The 19790-nt window shown below is 26.5% G+C and overlaps 1 protein-coding gene across 1 annotated transcript in view; it reads left to right on the plus strand.

Moving 5' to 3' along the window:
* Positions 1-687: 687 nt before the first annotated feature.
* The window catches only part of LOC129959248 (trissin receptor-like), a 38834-nt gene continuing 19731 nt past the window's right edge, over positions 688-19790 (plus strand). The window contains exons 1-2 of the mRNA XM_056072070.1: positions 688-721; positions 1210-1311. Of these exons, the coding sequence (XP_055928045.1) occupies positions 688-721; positions 1210-1311 (136 nt within the window). The remainder of the gene's footprint in view (positions 722-1209; positions 1312-19790) is intronic.

Here is a 19790-nt window from a genome sequence, read left to right on the forward strand (position 1 = left end):
TCAAACTTCCCTAAAAATATCGAACTGTCCTAAATTTCCCTGAACTTTCTTCCGTAATGAGGAACTATTTGATTTATATTGTATGTAATTGTAATGCAACTAAACGTGAATGCAAATATTGTTAGAAAACTACAATTTCGTATAGGTATCGAAAATGTTTACTTTAAACAAGTTTTGTAAGCACTTTAGTTATTGTATTATTTTAATATTTTTAAAAATTTAATAAGAGCAAATAAATGTATTATTATTTTCTGATTCCGGCCTTTTGACAACCTACTGAGATATGTATTATCCGAAAAATGTGGAATGGAAAAATCATTCTGACACCAAACACAAATATAAAAAAAGAGCCTGCCTTTTTAATACTTTAGAGAAATTTACATATAGAAACATGAAAGTTTGGTTTGGTGTAGGTGAATGTAAGAAAAATATTTTACTAACTGACACTTTTAAGCTATGCAATTGTATAAAAAAAACTTTTGACTATCAACCTCTACTAAATTTTATATGTATTTATCCAATTACCTACTTTATTTAATTAAAATTGGAACTGAAAGTATTTATCTAGGTACACTAATTAAGGAAATAAATTCTTTTTTCACTTTTTTTCGGACATAATCTATAGGTGTCAATGTATTCCCTATCGCATAAAATAACCAACTCATCACATCAGACATAACAAGAACAATGAAAGAATATTTACTAAACTGTTCTCATACTTTTATTATTATTATTATTATATTAACATTAAAGCCTTTTTACTCATTATACCTTCTTGTGTAATATATATATGAATGACTTCAAATAATTTAAATTTATAATAACTCTCATTAAATTCCAGAGAATCTGGAATCTGGAATTTTTCAATCGCTCTGAAAAAAACAAAAAAACTGAAACTAAATTAAATATCTTTCTATCAAATTTTCTGGGGCCAGCTGAACACTACTGTGAAAATCGAAATTTTTCCGAAATTCACTTGAAAATGTTGTAAATGTCCCAAATGTTGCAAAACGTCTAGTAATCATATCTACATAGTGATTGATTTATATAACAAACATTGAGACTATTCTCTAATTTCGATATATTTTCTACCTTTAGGCTTCCTGATGACTGCGATGAATGAAGAGTATCCGTTAGGAGTGCAGGGGGGCGGTGCAGACGATGGCGACTGCCCCAAATGCCGTCTGTATTTTCCGAACGTGTTCAACATCACTAACAGCACTGTGGCTGCGGATTATATCTTCAATCGCCTTGATGTCCAAATCTGCTTGATCCTGGCATACACTTTTGTGTTTTGCTGCTGCTTCTTTGGTAAGATGTTTCATCTTTTTTTCTAAGAGGGTAAATTTATGTGATTTAAAGCAATTCCATACACTTAAAAGTTGCTATTTTTTGACTCATTAATGTTTATAATTTTTTATGAGAAAAATGATAAATAAACAGAAATTTCTTTTAAAAAATCATCTGAAAATATTTTTAGTTTTTAAGCAACTGGGTTATGAAGAGATGGCAATAGGTTAAGATAAGCAATTAAAAATTTGGTTTTCTAAGTTCATTTTTTATCCAATATCTTTTAAAAAATTTCAGAATGCAAAGGACTATTATTTTTTGATTTTACTTTATTATTATTATTTTTTGATTTTCGATTATTTTTTGTGTTTTATTTTTCTTGAATAGTTAATTTTTGTATATTTTATGAATTTAAGTAATGATATATTTTGAAGATGATGTATCTGTAGGAAAAATTTCACGTTAGCACTGTAAATTTTGTATAAATAAAACAAACAGCAATATAAATTTACAGACATTTAAAAAGTAGAATTTAACGAATAATCAGAAACAGTTAATGTTCTTCTTTCACAAACTATCTGTGATATTTTTTAGGAAAGAGTGAAACATAAAAAAATTAAAAATTAAGCAACTGAATATATAGTTTTCTGTCTTATCGACAAATATGAATAAAGTTAAAGAATTTTTGTTGAATATTTCAATATCTACAATTGTTTCAAAGAATAAAATTTTGTATAGCTAGATTTTATCATTTTGTAGTCATTTTTATAGATTTTATTTTTCAAAGAATAAAATTTTGTATTGCTAGATTTTATCATTTAGTAGTCATTTTTATAGTTTTTATCATTTCAGTTTTCATTTATTCTTTTTCAGATTTATTAAAGCGTCTATTAACTTTTAACTAACTTATAATTCAGTCGAATTACCTAAATAAATTTTGATTTTATACGATAGGTATTACTTTGTAAAGAATTTCAGAAAAAATTCACAATTTATTTTGTACATGGTATTTATTTACATTTCTTTGTTAATAGTATTCCTAAATACAAATTGAATAATATTTGAAGATAAAAATTATTCAGAATGATTAATTTCTTGGGATTTTATCATTTTCTTATGAATATTGAAAAAAAGATGAAATCTAGATTTATTGCAGTCATCATTTAGATAAATAACAAATGTATCATTTTCTCAGAATACATACTTTGAATTCCTTTATTCATTTTTTTCCATTTGGATTCTTATTAAATAAACATCAGAAGTAATTTTAAATTTTCTTGTAGAACATAAATATAAAAATCAGTTCATTTTCAAGACACGTTAGAAATTAACTCTGATTAATTATTGAACCAAAATCTGTGCTGAAGAATAATTAGCTTGAGAGTGTCGAGGGAAAATTACTTTGACTCAATAATCCTTCTGCAGCCAATGAATGATCCAAAGTATCTCATTAATGTTTTTATTTTATCGGAAGTTTCAATTCACAAAAGGAGTTTGGAAAACGTTTCTATTAAAAGTCAAGGGCTTATTCATTTTTGAAACTTTTACTATTGGAATTATTAATAAAACCCAGTTAAAGGATTTATTAGGGTGTCCTATAAGTTTCTTTCCTATTTCTAATATGAAATGAATACACAATATATACTGTTTAAGATATTATTTATTTTGTTACATAAGAACCCTTTTGCTGTATTACCTTTTTCCATCTCTCAGGAAGCCTCCTTATGCATTCTTTCTAAAATTGTTGTGTTTTAGACAAGAAATAATCCTTGAAGTTCACTTTTATTTCGCTGATTTAAGATGCTTTTCCCGAAGAGAATTTTTTAATTACTAGAAGAATAAATAATCAGATGGTGCGAGATCTGGAGAGTATGCAAGATGTGGTAAAACATCCCAATCAAAGTGTAAGAGCTCCTCTCTTGCGATTAATGCAATATGTGTTCTCGCTTTGTCATGATGAAAAACAATGCCACGTTGGTTCATTAATTCTGGCCATATTTTTGCTATGGCAACTTTCAATGGATCCAGTTGATAACAGTATTTCGTAGAATTTATTATTTCATCTTGAGGAAGGAGCTCGTAGAAAATTCGCCTTTCCAATCCCACCAAATGGACAAAATAATTTTTTTGGTGTGTAGTCCCAGCTTAGGGTGTAGTAGAGCTCTGGTACGACTGAAGTCGATGACATAGACGGTTAATAGATAAGCCTGCATGTTCGCACAAGCAGGGCCAGATAAGGCCCTTCATAGCGCGATGAGAAATAAACTTTTGGGGGACACCCAAATACTTAATGAACGTATGAAATAATTAAAATGAGTAAAAAACTTTAACTTATTAAATGAATCATGAATTAACTTTTTTACTTAATATAAAATCATTTTTTTTTATTTCATTTTGAGTACTGTGAAAAATGACCACTATATTTTCAAAGAATGAAAGTAGAAATAAAATGGATAAGAAATTTGATATACTAAATGCTTATCTCTTAAAGATGGATTTCATATTTTTTCTCTACAATCAAATGACGAAGGCAGCATTTACATGATAGCATCGAATTATACATACATTTTCATCTCAATAATGACAAATTTATTTTAAACCGCAACAGAATACATACTTCTAATGCATAGATTGTAGAAAAGTTTTCGTGTAGCACAGACTATTATCTTTCTAGAAACTTTCGATTCCCTATCCATTTGAAATAAAAATAAAAACGGTTTTTAAACACACACTCTTACTAAAGTACTGAAAAAAAGGGTAAAATATTTTTATTTCAATTATTTTCTGCTTTCAAATCTGATTTATAATGCAATAGCTTGAATACTTACCTTCCTCAGGATGAAAATCCTTTTACTTCTACAGTTTTTGCATACAGTACAAATTATTTTAGTCAGAATATTATAGTACATAAATTCTACAATGTAATTTATAAATAATTTTTAAATAATTATATAAAACTTAATTAGATATTACAAGTATCATCCCGGAAGTAAATAAAATAAAATAAAATGGTTTAAGTTATCTGTAGAATTTACATCAAATAGGAATGGTAATACTAAAAATAAAATAGTTCTTCTACACATGGAATCTGCTTTTAATTAAATTCATTGTTTTCAAAGATTCACAAAACTTCCTATGTGCTTCATAGCGTCTATGATCAAAATTTGAAATGCGTGTATTTAGCAACCTGTGTCTACCCTCTTTTGGCCGATTTTGATGCGGAATTTGGAAAAATAGAAGAATTTTTATCCAGAATATTTGTTAATTATAATCAATTCCCAAACTGCCTATTAGTTCTTGAAAACCCATTTACAAAATAATTTTACAAAAAGATGCCACATAAAATGTATTGTTTTCCGTTGTTTGGTTTCGTTCTTTTTATTTGTAGGAATGTTAAGATGACGACCTTTCTTCGTTTTCAGCTTATGGCTGTAAAATGGTGATAGCAGAGAGAATTGTTATAGCAATGAAAGGTAGTAAAAAAACAGTTTTTGTAAAAATGTCACTGATTCTTAGCATCAACTTATAAAGAGAAGAATAGAATGAATTTCAATCTGCTTAATCCATCAGCGAATACTATAGGTCTGACCTTCACAACACGGTGTAACAAGACATCTTTTAATTTATATAATACTAAAATTTGTATCATCACCCTCGAGGTTCAACTAATTTTTCAAAAAACTGATAACTCTTTGGTAAAATATGAAGTCTTAAAAAGAATAAGATAGACTTAAGTATGCTGATTTTGTTCAAGATTCTGCCTAGAGGCTGCAAACAATTTCTCAGAAGACTAAAAAAATTTTGTCAAATTTGAAAACTTGTATTGGGATATCCTCCTGCCTCCTATATTGATTTTGTTGAATTTTTTTCTTGGTAATTTCTCTTGAGACAGTTTTTAACAAGTTTATGAAATTAGAATATTCCTTCTTTTTAATTTATATTTCACTATCAACTGTTCATTTCGTATAAACAATCATGCAAAAAATCTTTATATAATTAGAATAACAAAACATAATTAGAGTTTCTAGTTTTACTGCTTTTAAAGCAACATCTTTTATCCTTCGGCAAAATTATTTTTAATAAATGGAAGGGTACTTGAAGAAATCAATAAATTTCCTTTCATTAAATTTTTCTATCCAAAATATTACGAATTTCTTTCTTTCTTGATTTGAAATTTCTTTCTTTCTTTATTTAATTTTTATTTTACTTAATTTTAATACTTCTGTAATTTTGTCATGAAACATTCTTGTAACTATTTCAAAATTTAAAAACGATAGACAAAAAAATGCCCAAGGATAAATAATAATACATTCAATCTAATCAAAAAATGAGAGGAATTAAATAAAGAATTCCAACTATTTGATATCGCTGTTGGAAGTAAATGATTGGTTGACATTAAAGGAAAGTCTACTCATATTAGCATTTGTTTGGAAATAATGGAGAAATCCACCAGATTTAGTACAAGGGCATTATTTACAAGACCAAAGAAATTTTTCTATCATAAATACTTCTAATGAAAAAAACCCAACAAAACGATACTGTTAATATTTGATAATACTTTACGCAGGTTTGAGAATGAATGTTTTTTAAATTAATAGATTTTTATTCATTTTTAGGAGAAAAAAAGAGCTATTATTGCCTGTAATAAACACTTTTGCATAAATAATTTAGTTTAGCATCAAAATATAAAATATACGCAACTTAAATTTAGATTACCAAATCTAGTTTGGACCCATACTTTCTCTTCTAATCACCCTTCAAGTTTCAGCTTAAAACAAAATCAAAAACACTTAAACGAAATAATATATTTCAATTTCTTGCGAGGTAAAAATATTCTTACCACTAATTTTTTTTGTAATTATCTATGCCGGTATAAGTTTACTCAGAGTTTTTCAATAAACAAAACATTAAGTGCTTCAGTTTCTCCTATCACATCAAAACGAAGTGATTTGATTTGATTTGTTAATTAATCATCACATGCAAATAAAATTTATTTAATAAACTTAATGAATCGGATCAATCTCAATTCTAAAATTATCTTAATATACCAGCTTTTTTTAAAAAGTCATTTAAAGGATTAAACAACACATTATTGGTGTATTTATAGTTCCTAGTAACTTTTCTGTTTGATGAAAAGGGAAAAATATTGAGATGATAACTTGCAAATTTCTTTTTTTTTTATGATTTCCTGCAAATAAATGTTCCGCAAATTGAATTCTTCAGGTAAAATTTTCTTCAAAATTAGTATCAGTGTTTTATAGCATCTTTTATCGAATCAATGAAAAAGAAAGTAAATCTGTAAAATTTAAGTTAAAATATGAAGGAAAGTTATTTTAATTCTTATTAAGAACTATTTTCAGTTTTAAAGAAATAATTTTCATACTTTTCTCCTTAATTATCGCAAATTGAGTCAGAAATTAAATTATTTTTGCAAAAAATGAAAGTTATAGAATTTTTTTGAAAAGACTTTTAGAACAGCTTAGTTAATTTATATAAGATTTAATTTAAAATGTAAAAACTTTTTATCCGATACATTAAGATAATACGGGAACAAAATTCTTGTAAGTGTGTATCATTACACATTTCACCGAATTTTACTTAATGTACAATTTTATCATTTTAATCTCTTTTCTGGTTTTTATTACGCATTTTTTTTCGTTATTCATTAAAACAGATAATATTTACATTATTAATTTAATAAAAAGAAGAAGCTTAACTTTTTCATTAAAGAGAAAAATAATTTCTACATCAATAATTCTTTTAGTAGCGGAATTCATTCGGTTAAATTTACATTTCTAAAACAACTTTTTAAGAAAATGAAAATGTAGGTAATTTTAAATAATAGATAATCGCTTCAAACATATATTTTTAGAAAATAATTATACCCCATTTTCTAATTCACTTTTTGCAACGTAGTAATAATTGAAGTTCTCTTTTATAAAACGTCTTAGCGTTTCCTAATTTCCGAGGAGGTTTTCTCTCAAAGCTTTTTTAAAAATACTTGAACTAAATGAGTTGGATTTGTGAAAATAAAAATAAAAATTAATTTTATCTGATATTCTTTCAACGGATCCTTGATACAAATATCGGAATTTAAAATACATAGATAGTTAAACAAAGTCCAAAAATTATTTTCTTTGGTATAGATATAATACAAATAAGTATATAATTGTAATGGTAAAAAGTTTAAATGTAGCAAATAATTATATTTTTATATTGTTTAAGACAATAAATGTACTATTGCAGAAATTATGATCGAATTTACAGTCTCAGAACTTATTTATTTAATTCAATAAAATATTTTGTCAAACTAAAATTTTAAATAAAAAAAAAACTCTAAACTTAAACTCTCCGAAGCATATTTTTATTTCTATCCAATGGTATTATAATTTGGTTCCCTTTAATTAATTTATTAAACATCAGTAAGTGTTGCTTTTTTACAGTATATTTCTTTTTTGAAAACAAATTAGTTTAGAAATTTCATTTATTAGTTTAGAATTTTCATTTCAGTAGTTTGAAAAATATGTTTTAAATCATTTTAACAATTCTTCGAGGCACTTTCCAGTTCATCCACAATATCCCAAAAGAGTTATGAAAATTAAAACCCATTTTAATAATTTTATAGCGGAAAATTATTTGTAATTTTACCAAATTTTTTATAAATCGTTATAACGGTTTTAACGGGGATTTTAAGCCTCAGATGGTAAAAAAAAAAAAAACAACATTAAATTATTCACAGATGTTTCAACTTCTTTTTTAATAAAAGTCATGGATTCTGTTTATATCCAGGAGACAATATAAATAATATGAAATAGTTTTATAACTACTATTATTGTATTTTTTCCCTCTTGATTCAAACGCTCTTCGCGGCCCAACAATTGCGCTGCATTCTGTTAAAATCATATAAACTACAAGAGATTCAAAAAATACGCATTAATGAATTTTCAATGCGATTAAATTCTAACGCTAACATAGAAAAAAAACTTTTAATAAATATTATTCATTTTTATAATTTATCATATTAAAACTAATTTAACACAATTCAGGTGGAAATTAAAAGAAAAATTAATGGAAGATATTATTAATTTTTAACATGGTTAAACGCAATTCAATGAATTAGATAGTAATGTAATTGCTCAAAAATAATTTAAATTGCATTCAAGTTCCAATTCCTGTTTTTACCTTTGCATCAAAATAACTGTTCAACTAAAATCGTTTGAGCATTCCTTTAATCAAAATGTCCTCAACTCTTTAAAACTTTCGTCTGCTATCTTTTTGATACGTGTGGGAAATTTTATTATAACTGAAATCTCTGTTTTCAGAAAAATGCCTCGCTTAATTGTGATTTTATTTGATTTGGAATTTCTAAAGGTTGAATCAAAATTTAATTGTAAGACCGACGGATTAATTCAATTTTTTTTCGAAAAGTCTGATTTTTATCGAAAAACAATTTAGATTTAAAATATTAATGGGGAAAACTCGAAACGAAATTTATTCCTTCTTTATAAAGTCTTGAAATTCAAGAAGGAAGGGAAAAAATAGAATATAATGCGTGGGTTTAATTTTAAAGTGGGGAACAAAAAAAAATTACTATATCATATTTCTATGGTACATTACCTGGAATAAATTTTCGATTTCCAAATTTTTCAAGTTGTTTAATTTATTTATTAGTTGCTCTCTATTAAATCACATAATTATTTAAAAATATATGCAATCTGAAAAGCAGTAATATTTTTTTTCTCCTTTTAAAATTCAATTTAAAATGTTATAGAATTTTAAATTATTTTGTTTAATCATCTTAGACTTCAAAAGAATAGTTTCTTCTTCTTCATAATATTATTTGTAAGTCTCAGAAAATGTGTAATAAAGATCATCTGGAGTAAATATGGTACTTAGAATTTTCTTATTAAGTTGAAATCGTTATTGATTTTAAAATGGCCCTTCATTAAAAGTTCAAAATAATACCAAAAATGATAAAAAAGATGAGCATTAAGATTAGATTTTTAATGTGATTGAAAAGTGATTAATGAGGTAAAACAATGCATATGGAATTTGAAGTGGGTGAACTTAAAAATTGATGAAATTTATGAGTAAATAAAATTTCATCATCGAAAATCAAATAGAAAAACAGTAGAAATTAAATTTCATAGAAAAAAAACAACCAAAAAATTTCCTGATGAACAAAATAATATATTTTATTCCTTTATTTATGTAATTAATGTAAGTAAATGAACACCAGTTCTGGGCTTAATTTGTTAGTTGAGCTAGAATTGACACTGTATAATTGCAATTTAAAGTCAAAGTTTGAACTTTTGACTGATGAAACACAGCAAGTTTATTATGAATGGATATGAAGAAATCATGTCAGCACAAACTAGGTAAATATGAGTTGAATTAATGAACTTATTCCAATTCTAACTGCGTCGATTATAAAAATCTACAAATCTTGTAATTTTTTCAAAATCTGATATAGAACGTGGTTGCCTTGAATCTGTGCATTAACTATACTAATTATTAATTATGGTTCTATGCAATTATACTAACTATTAACTATGGCTCTATGCATTAACTATACTAACTATTAACTATGGCTCTATGCCTTGACTATACTATATTACTAATTATAAAACCAATGTTCGCAATTTTTTTCATCAAGATTAATTTAAGCTATAAAATCTAGATTGTGAATGCGAGATAAGTATCATACACGATTGATACTAGCTTTTTTACTTGATTTATAAAACGACTGAAAAAAGTGCCTTCAAAATTACCTTTTGTAACTCAAATGGCACCAAAATGCTGCCATGTTCAAAAGAATGAAAAAAAAAAAAAATGTTTGAAATGTTTCCACGAGCTTTTATATGTTTGTGTACGTAATGTATACTGATATAAATGTCATTTCAGTCTTCAAAGTTAATTGAATTCTTAGAGTCACATGCGACTCATATAATTTCAGAATAAATATGAAGGATTATGAAGAGATAAAATATTTTTAAAGGTTTATTAAAGTTATTAGTCTCTCAAAACATTAAAAATAATTACATTTTTATACACAAAATTTTCTTTGACGTGACTTAGTAAGTATGGACATATTTTTTTTATATTCTTTGCAGCCTAAACTAATTTCGTGGAAGCAAACACCCTCTCTTTAGAGGAACAAAATCTAGCAATCCACTTCTATACACCTAACTCAGAGGATTCTGTAAACTTTGGGTACATTTGCATAAAATTATGTCTCCTTTCGGCTAAGAAGTTTATGTCAGGAAGTTGGGCAGGGTAACTTATTTAAAGCAAAGAGAGATTTTCTTTACTTTAGAGCTTAAGGGAGTAAGTATTCTTGTTGGTTCTAAGAAAGTGGATTTTAAAAATGAAAAATTAAGAAGTTTACTATAAATGAGAAATGTTACTTTTAAATACAGTTACTTTCTGGAAAACTTTTTAACCGGTAAAAAAAGTGCAATATAAAATGCAAATTTACTTTCAAAATCTTAAAAGAAAATTAAATATTTTTACAATTGTATTATATACAGAAACTAAAGGAATGACAAACTATGGTACCAATGGATGGAAAATAAAGGCACGTAAAGCAATATTCTTTAATCATTCTATAAAGTTAAATTTTTCGAACTGACGTTGTAAGTAACCAAATTATTCTTTGCATAATTAGCAGATTCTGTTGTAGTGTGTAGCATGAAAAAATAATCAAAACTTTCTTCAATATAAAAGTATCAAATCTGACCCGATCTCAGAATAAACTTTTAAACTTTACCTAGCATTAGGTTATAAACTTTTGGCTCAGTCTTCATGAAAGAATTAATTAAAATAATTAAAAAGAATTATTTTATAATATAGGCTGTCAAAAAAAATTGTTAATGGCTCCATTTCTGAACTGGACCATTATATGTAACCATACCATAAGTCATGTCTTAAGTCCCATCATGTTTCATTTACTCATTTAAGCTTATCAGTTGTACAAATAACATATGATGCTCTTCACGCTTCAAGTTTTTTTATATTTGTAATTATAGTGGTGATGCTACATAATGCTTGATGTAAATAAAAATATTTAGCTCTTAATAAAAGCATAGATCCGAGTCCTATTTTTTTTAAAACCAAAATGAATTAAAATTATTTGAATTTTTATTTTTAAGAGTTATACTGCAGCTTAACTTTTCTTTAGCAAAATGATAAGGAAACTTTTTAAAAATAGATATGAAAATATTCAAATACTGATTTTAAATCAGTTCATGCCAAATTCATTGAAAATCATTTAATATCTGAAAGCTTTACTTTGAATATGCTCTTTATCAGTTAGGTGATATTGCAAATAATTGAAAACGGGTAATAAATTTAAAAAAAATTCTGTGTCAAGAAAATAACATTTATTATTAACTCAAAGAAATATTATAAAATGTTCACTAAATTTCGTGAAAAAAAACATAATTAAGTTATTATAAACAATTAAACAACCAATAATGAGTTCATTTATGGAATTTTATATTTTTAATTTATATTTGTATTATTTTATATAAAATTCCATAAACTAACTCATAACTTTCATAAATTAAATGTCCTTAGCTAAGATATAATCATCGCCCAGCGAAAACCATTGCAATTTGAAACATTAATTACTTGCTTCTTTTTCAAAATGGGCCAATCATTCTTTAAACAGTCATTATTATCAGGCGGGAATAATGTATTCAAGCATCGACCATACACTGACAGAATAGCTACTTCCTTTGTTTCCCTCGCCTGTAATTTACCTTTCTCTTTTGTAATTAACATATTGTACAAAATTTAACAAGTGGTACGATTCCGATACTCGAAATGCTCTATTTTACGTTTGTTAGTTACTTAGAAATTCTACAATTGATGGAATTGACAAGATAGTTAAGCTTTAAATTACTCTTCCGATTATTTCGTCGTATACAGATCATTAGCAGAATCAGGCTTAAATGGAAGGATTCTGTCATTTTGGCAGGCAAAAATCATTTGCCATCTTAATTCCATCTTTAGAACAAATTCTATCGATGATTATCGATCTCTTTACTAAATGCATCTAACGAACAAGGTGCATATCCAAAAGTCAGATCTTAAAGATAAAGGGTTCTTTGACTTGGTAAATGATTAACCAATACACTCTGCATTAGCTTTCATACATAAGTATTGATTTTAGTAGAGAAATTGTGTGGTTGCTTGAAATAGCCCTCTCTATTAAGTCAATGAATTTTCTCGTTATTAGAAGCTTAATAGGAGTCGAAACAGAACAATGACATTTCTATAAATTATAAACTTCTCATAAGCTTAGCACGTATCTCTATTAAAGCCAGCTGTTTCAGATATTTTCGATCATTTTGCTCGAGGAAGTGACTTTTAAATATGATCGAAGGATTTAAGTTAATATGACCCCGCCCTTACGTCAATGACCAATGCAGAAATAATTTTGGACTATTTTCCCCAAAATTAATGATTACTTGAAGAAACTTCTTAACATATATTGTATAACATTTTGTATTCGCTATTCTTGTAAATTGACTAAATCAGTGGGTAATATCAGTGGGAAGATTTTCCTTTCGAATTTCGTATATTTAGAAAATATGATCAGATGAAAAGTGACAAAGTGAATTGTTTGAGTTTCGTGTATTTTAACTTAACCTCCTTTACTAACCAACTGCATTCAAAATTTGATATAAAGTATATAGTAATTTAATCGAAAGATCATACATTCATGAATTTTATAGAGTTTTATAAATTATATAGTTCAAACAGACTTAATTAAAAAGAACAGCAGAAAATCATCTCATTAGCGGATTATCATATCTGCAAATCTGGTGAAAATGCATATGCCGAATTTCATTAATCTAATTCAGTGTTGCATGTGATCTTTTTCATTCTTATGCATGCAGGCAAACAGACAGATTTCTCATAGATGAAATAACATATTTAAGCGGATCAACATATTGTTGCATTTATCTTGTCCATTCTTATGTATACAGAAAAGCAGACAGATTCCTCATGGATGAAATAAATCTAAAATTTGATAGAAATATACTATTTTTGTGTAAATATCACCTGCCAAATTTTATCCGTAACGCTTGTTGCGATTTTGATTCATTGTCTTCAAATACAAACAAACAGATTTAATTCTAAAAAAGTTTTTTCAACTTCAGGCAACTTCAAGTCTAAGAGACTCACCGAAATCTTTTTAGTTTGAATTTTCTGACGATTACATTATTTTTCCTTCCTACACACCTTAACTGTTTGCAGGTTTTCCTTTTGCATACGATTTAAGAAGCTTTTACTTTTGAAAAATACTCAAGAAATTGGCCTTTTACTTAGCTATTCTCTAAAACACTTATGGTTTTATGACAAATCTCAGAATTACACGAATAAAGCCAGGAACTAAAATCGCTGCTCCATTGGAGAACTACCATGTCCGAAGGATTTGGAAGGAACCTTATATATAATCAGATTTCTTTGACACTGATTATATATAAGGTTACTGTTTCCGAATCGTATGATATAGGAACTCGGAGAGTAAGGATCTATCCCCTTTCTAGCTGCATCTATATATTTGTAATTCAAATTGCAATGTCTGTCTAAAGCGTTAATATCGTTACTTCTCGAAACACTGTTTAAATAAAATCATTCCTATTAAATAAAAAGACAATTCCTCTGCATTTCATCGAAACTTTTAGATGCAATCAGTAATGAAACAAACAACATAACTTTATTCTGATATATTTAAAAGTTTTGAGAAAAAAATTAAGAATGTAATCGAAACTGAGAGTAAATAAATACACTTTTCTAACATAAATGTGTAAAAAACTAAATAAAGACTTTCAGATATTTTTTTATGATAAAAAACAGGAATTATTAATTTTGCGAAAAGCCACAAAGCTACAAAAATTTTATTAATAAAGCCGTTCTAGCACCTTTTATTAAAAATTATATAACAAAAATCTGTATAAAATTATATGAAATTGAGCTTAGAAATTTAGGTCTCAGGTTAGAAACTTAAATAAAAGCGGATTTCTAAAATACGTCTTTATTAACAGTTGATATTTTAAAAATTTAACATACTTACTAATTTTTAGACTTTCACTATTATAAACCTTATAGGATCTAGAAATAAAAATGTTTTCAAATCCATTTACAGATGGTACTACGAATATATAATCAGTATTTGATTTAAATGATAATTAATCTGTCACATTAAAAAGGGAGTTAACATTAAAACTGGCACATTAAAAAGTGAGTTAAAAATTGAGTACAAAATTCTATCTTTGAAACTATGAAAGGAATCAAGTTAAATAAAACTATTCAAAAATTACAAGGAACGAAAGTTGATACTTTGTAAAAATTAGAAAATAAATCAGAAGAAAAAAGTTTGCATTTGTTCTTCAGAAAAAAAAAAATGACAAAAGAAAACATAAAATGATTTTCTTTTATAAATTTTTTCTCTCTTTTTAAAATCGTGCAATCAAAGAAAATGTGAATCCTAACAAAGAACCTTTTATTTGACTAAAAATAGGATGCTGAAATGGAAATCAAAATACAAAAAAATATCGTTGGAGCATTAACCTTTCGATGATAATCTCAGATTCTGGATTTGAAGTTCTCTCTACTTAGCCAACTATTGGCAATAGCCTTGCGTCAAGAAGTGCTTCCGTGGAACCTCAAAGCCGATTAGAACTTACTAAGTATCTAGACAGTTACTAGATTAGTCTTTCCTAAGAAGGATCTGATTCTAGACATGATCTTTTTTCTGACTAGACAATGCATTTTTTGGCACCATTAAATCACTTACTATTAATATATGTTTTGTTAAGAATAAAACTCTTGCATTAACATCTACGCCGCTTTAAGGGAAATGGAGGAGAACCAAGGATTTTCTGTCTCTTTTCTGAAAAAATATGTCAAAAAATTAAGATACGATGAAGCTTTTAATACATGCTGTCGCATTTTTGGAACCAACTTCTCTCTAATGGTTTGAAAAATTATTTCTTCTGCTTCATTAAAATTTGTACTAACATTTTTATAAGTTTAATACTGAAGGCTAATAATTAACATGGCCAAAAGTAATTGAAGATTATAATTAGGAAAATCTTACAATTATTCGGTCAATTTTTATGAAAAAAAAAGTTATTCTTCCGTTAAGAAAGAATTTTGGGTTTTGAAAAAGTTCCGATTATTATGTTATAAATTTTTAAATCCCTTTTTTATTCAATGTGTAAAAAAAACATTTTTAATTCCTTAACATAACCATTTTATATGATATATTCTTTTGTGAGTAACAAAGCATGTTTTCAACTTTAAAATATGTTTGGAAGCATTGTCTTGTTGAAAAGTCAAATTCAAATTAATTTAGTGACATCAGTCGTCATACCTTCTACAAAACGTTTCTATCTGAACTGATGAAAAAAAGGCATTCCTAAACGATGTGAAACGTAACCAGAAGCAGTGAAACAGTAGATAAAGCCTCAACCGGCAGAATATTTTTTTTTAATGTATTGAAATGCTTTCCATGACATGTTAAATATATATTTATGCCTAAAAATATTTTTCGTTAAGATTTTCTATGGGAGAAGGCATTGATTCAAATTGGTTAAGGTATGATTCCTCGCCACTAGATTTATTTTCTCGTCAAAATGAAACTATTAATCATACTTTCCATTGATCTCACCCACGTAAAGTTTGTTTGTCGAAAAAAGAAAAATTTATGACAAAATTCATCGAAAGAGTTGAATCTAAAAATATTACCTGACGTTAGAAGAACCTTTGAGAAGTCATCCTAAGCTCTCGGAATTTCTCCGAGGCACAAAAGAAGTAAAGAAGGTGCCTTTTTGGCGCAGAATAGCGTAAAGATTTCGGCCTTTAGAAAAAAGAAAATCAGGCAAAAGCGCCGCAAGAAATGGGATTTCCGAAATTCTCCTGAATACATTTCAATTTTTTTCCTCTTTTCTAACTTCATATGAACTGTCAAAAAGATTCTCTGGGAACTGCTATTTGTAGTTCTTTTGTTCAAGTATAAAACCATATCACTATATAAACTATTTGGTTGATTTAGTTTCTGGGAAAGTAAAAGCCCTTACTCTTCGCTAATATTAAATGGTATCATTATCTTTTGTCCTAAATATAAGCAACAAGCAACTCAATGGGTATTTTCTTTAATTTGTTTTACCTCCCGTAGATGGACAGTCAAAATAAAAGGTGAAAAAGGTTATCTCTATTGCTATTCCTTAAAAAATGAAGACAGTCGGAAAGCAGTAAAACTGAACAAGATAATACACATTTTACACAGTTACCGTTAATGAATGTTTGAATGCATATTAAAACTATTTAATACAGATTTTTATGGGAAATATTCTCGATATTTTCCCTTTACTAATAATTATGCTTTTGCATTTTAAACGCTTCTTATTACTTATTAGTTCATAATAAGTTTTTTTTTTTATCTGTAAGGAATTCTGAGGTTAAATTTGTTTTTGAAACACATAGAAAAATTGAAAGTGTATAATAAGAATTTGCCAGTGAATTCTTTTAAAATAAACACTCTTCTCAAATATTCATATGAAACCAAAAAAGATGCATAAAATAAAAATATTAAATTGAATCTTTTGAAATTTTTTACATACTTAGATTCTCCATAAGTTAAACAGAACTTTTCTGATTCAATTAAATGAGAATTTTTTGAATTTTAACAATTCTAATAGAAAATCTTGTTTTGATTTAATTGTTTCCCTCTGTAAATGTACCTTTTCATTTTATCAGTTATCAAATTATTTTGAAAATAAAGAAAGGAAACAACTTAAATATCATGGTGAAGATTATTTTTCAAAAATTAGTTTTCCTCAGATATATTCATAAAATAAAGAAACATTTATGAAACATTAACTTTCAGTATTTATTTTTTCACTGAACGGAATTAAATTATGTAAATAAATGTAACTTTAGTTGATATTTTAAAAGTAAAAATAATTTGTGTTTCAACGTAAAGTTTCATTGAAACATGAATGAATTTTATAAAACATTTGTTCTTCATAACATTAGATAGTGAAATAGGAATTTAAAGAAAAAGAATATGTCAGAGCGATAAATATACTTTTCTATAATTTTTAATAAACTTAATCAAGAAAATACATGCTTTAAAGGTACACATTATTTTTTACAGCTTAAATGATAATTTTAAACTAATATATGTGAAATATTTATGATATATTTTGCCTAACCATAAACAAAAATGTATTTTGTATGAAAAGTATCAAAGAATTTTAAAAGTAAAGTAAAAGTTTAAAAGTAAAAGAAAAGTTAATTTTAAAAGAAGTTCAAAAGTCTCTTGGTTGTTTATTTGATGCAGAATATGTAAATCTAGAAATAAAAATGATTGAGAGATTTTGCCTGTTTAGAAATGCCAATAGACAAATTTACCCGTCGATTTTTAAGATTTTCTATGTTATTAAGCTTATCCAATAGTATATGCAATGAAAATTCAAAAAGTAAACATGCTTTTCCACAAAAATTAGGCTGCTAAGAATTATACAAGTTACATAATAAATGAATTTTCTTTTCGTTGATGCGACTTATGCAACTTAGTCAAGGGAAAAAATTTAATTTTAAAAAATTAAGGAATACAGTATATGCAGATGCCTTAAAATGTCCAGTAGGTGTATTATTAAATGCCATCAGATTAGATCATAGATTTGTGCTTAGATCATAGATTTAATAAGCTCATTCAATAACTGACAATGTAATATTAACATTAAAACTGGAAGTTGTTAAAGAGTTTTTTATAATCAATCATATATTGGCGAAAGTTAACATTTATATAAATCTATTTTTCATGAGAAACTCAATGATGTATGGATAATATTCTGAGTTAACTATCTTAATTATCTTAAAAATATTCAGAATGATATTGCTGTAAACACAATATTTTGTAATTTATTGAAGATCTGTGGGATTTTTTTTATATATATCTGCTTAAATAATTCTATACTCAAGATATCATCAGTTATTCAATTTATCATTATGTTCATCAGGAGAATTCTATTTGGGCAACCGCAGCCTCCATTAGTTATAATTATTGATTAAACTTAAGACTGACAATCTCTTCCCTCAGCTCGCAAAATGTTCGTCAATGGTTAAAATGCTCACCAAACAATCACTATCTTGGATAACGTCAAAAATCCAAAATATATAGTTTGAAAAATATGTATATTTGTAATTTATATTGTTTTTAATTATATATTATCAAATTTTTTTTTAATTTCATAAAAACATTTTTACTCAAAAAGGCTTATTATTCACTTTTTATGTATTACGGAATTTAAAGAACAAAATCGTTAATTAATAATGATCTCTGATAACTAGAATTACATTCTAATGAAATATTTCGTTTTCTATGCATATTATACAATGTTCGAACATTTTATTTTCTCCTTCTCAGTAAGATGCTTTATGAGTATAAGTGTCATTCGAAATATAAAAATAAATAAAAAGTATGCAGTTGAATTGTTTGACTCAAATCAAACATTTTTCATTGTAGTTTATTTTTATACTTTATATATTAATAACCATTGAAAATCAGAAATAAACCTCCATATGCGTTGTTTTAACATAATACGGTTTGTGGATTTAATTCAAAAAATAATGTTAATTATTATTCTCTTGATTATCGTATGAAAATTTCTTATTGTCACTTTTTAGCAAAGTCAGCTTTATAATTTTTTATATTAATTAATCATAAAAAAAAGAAACCAATACTACTAATAAACCATATTTCTCGGTGCAGATATATTAAATATCATTCCGGCTTAGAAAGAAGAAAAAAACCTTTAACAATCAGTAAACAACGCCACTTGATGAAAAAATTGTATCTCTCTTTCTGCGAGAAAGATTCATTTCTTGATATTAATTATCGATCCAAAGTGAGGAAAAAACGACAGTGTTATCTATCTCCTTTGATGTTCGGTATTATCCTCATGCAGTTACTAAGAATAATTTAGTTGGATAAAGAACAAAATGTATTTAACAATCAGCGAACAGTACCTGTTGACAAAAATGATGTATCATTCTCTTCCCGAGAATAATGCATATCTTGATAATAATTATTTATGAAAATGAATTGGAAAACAACACTATCTTCATAGGTGTTGGACACTGCCATGAAGAAGCTAAGAATATAATAAAGTCAGAGAAAGAATAAAATGCCGTTACCAATCAGTAAATAGAGTTTTTTGTCGAAGCTGTTCTATCATCACTCTTCTAGTTAGATTCATTTGGTTACCAGTGGAAACTGAAAAGAAGACAGATTTTTTAGCTGTAAGAAATTTAGATAAATATATTAGATATGAAACTGCGATAGAATTTTAAGTGGACAAAAATTTTAGATAAGATTATTACCACAACTTGATTTTGAAGCAACTATAAATTTCTCTTTCAGACAGTATAAAAATGTTTATTACAGACCTTCAAGACACCACCAGATTACATAATTA

This window comes from Argiope bruennichi, chromosome X1 (assembly GCF_947563725.1).
Source record: "Argiope bruennichi chromosome X1, qqArgBrue1.1, whole genome shotgun sequence".
NCBI classification, from domain to species: domain Eukaryota; kingdom Metazoa; phylum Arthropoda; class Arachnida; order Araneae; family Araneidae; genus Argiope; species Argiope bruennichi.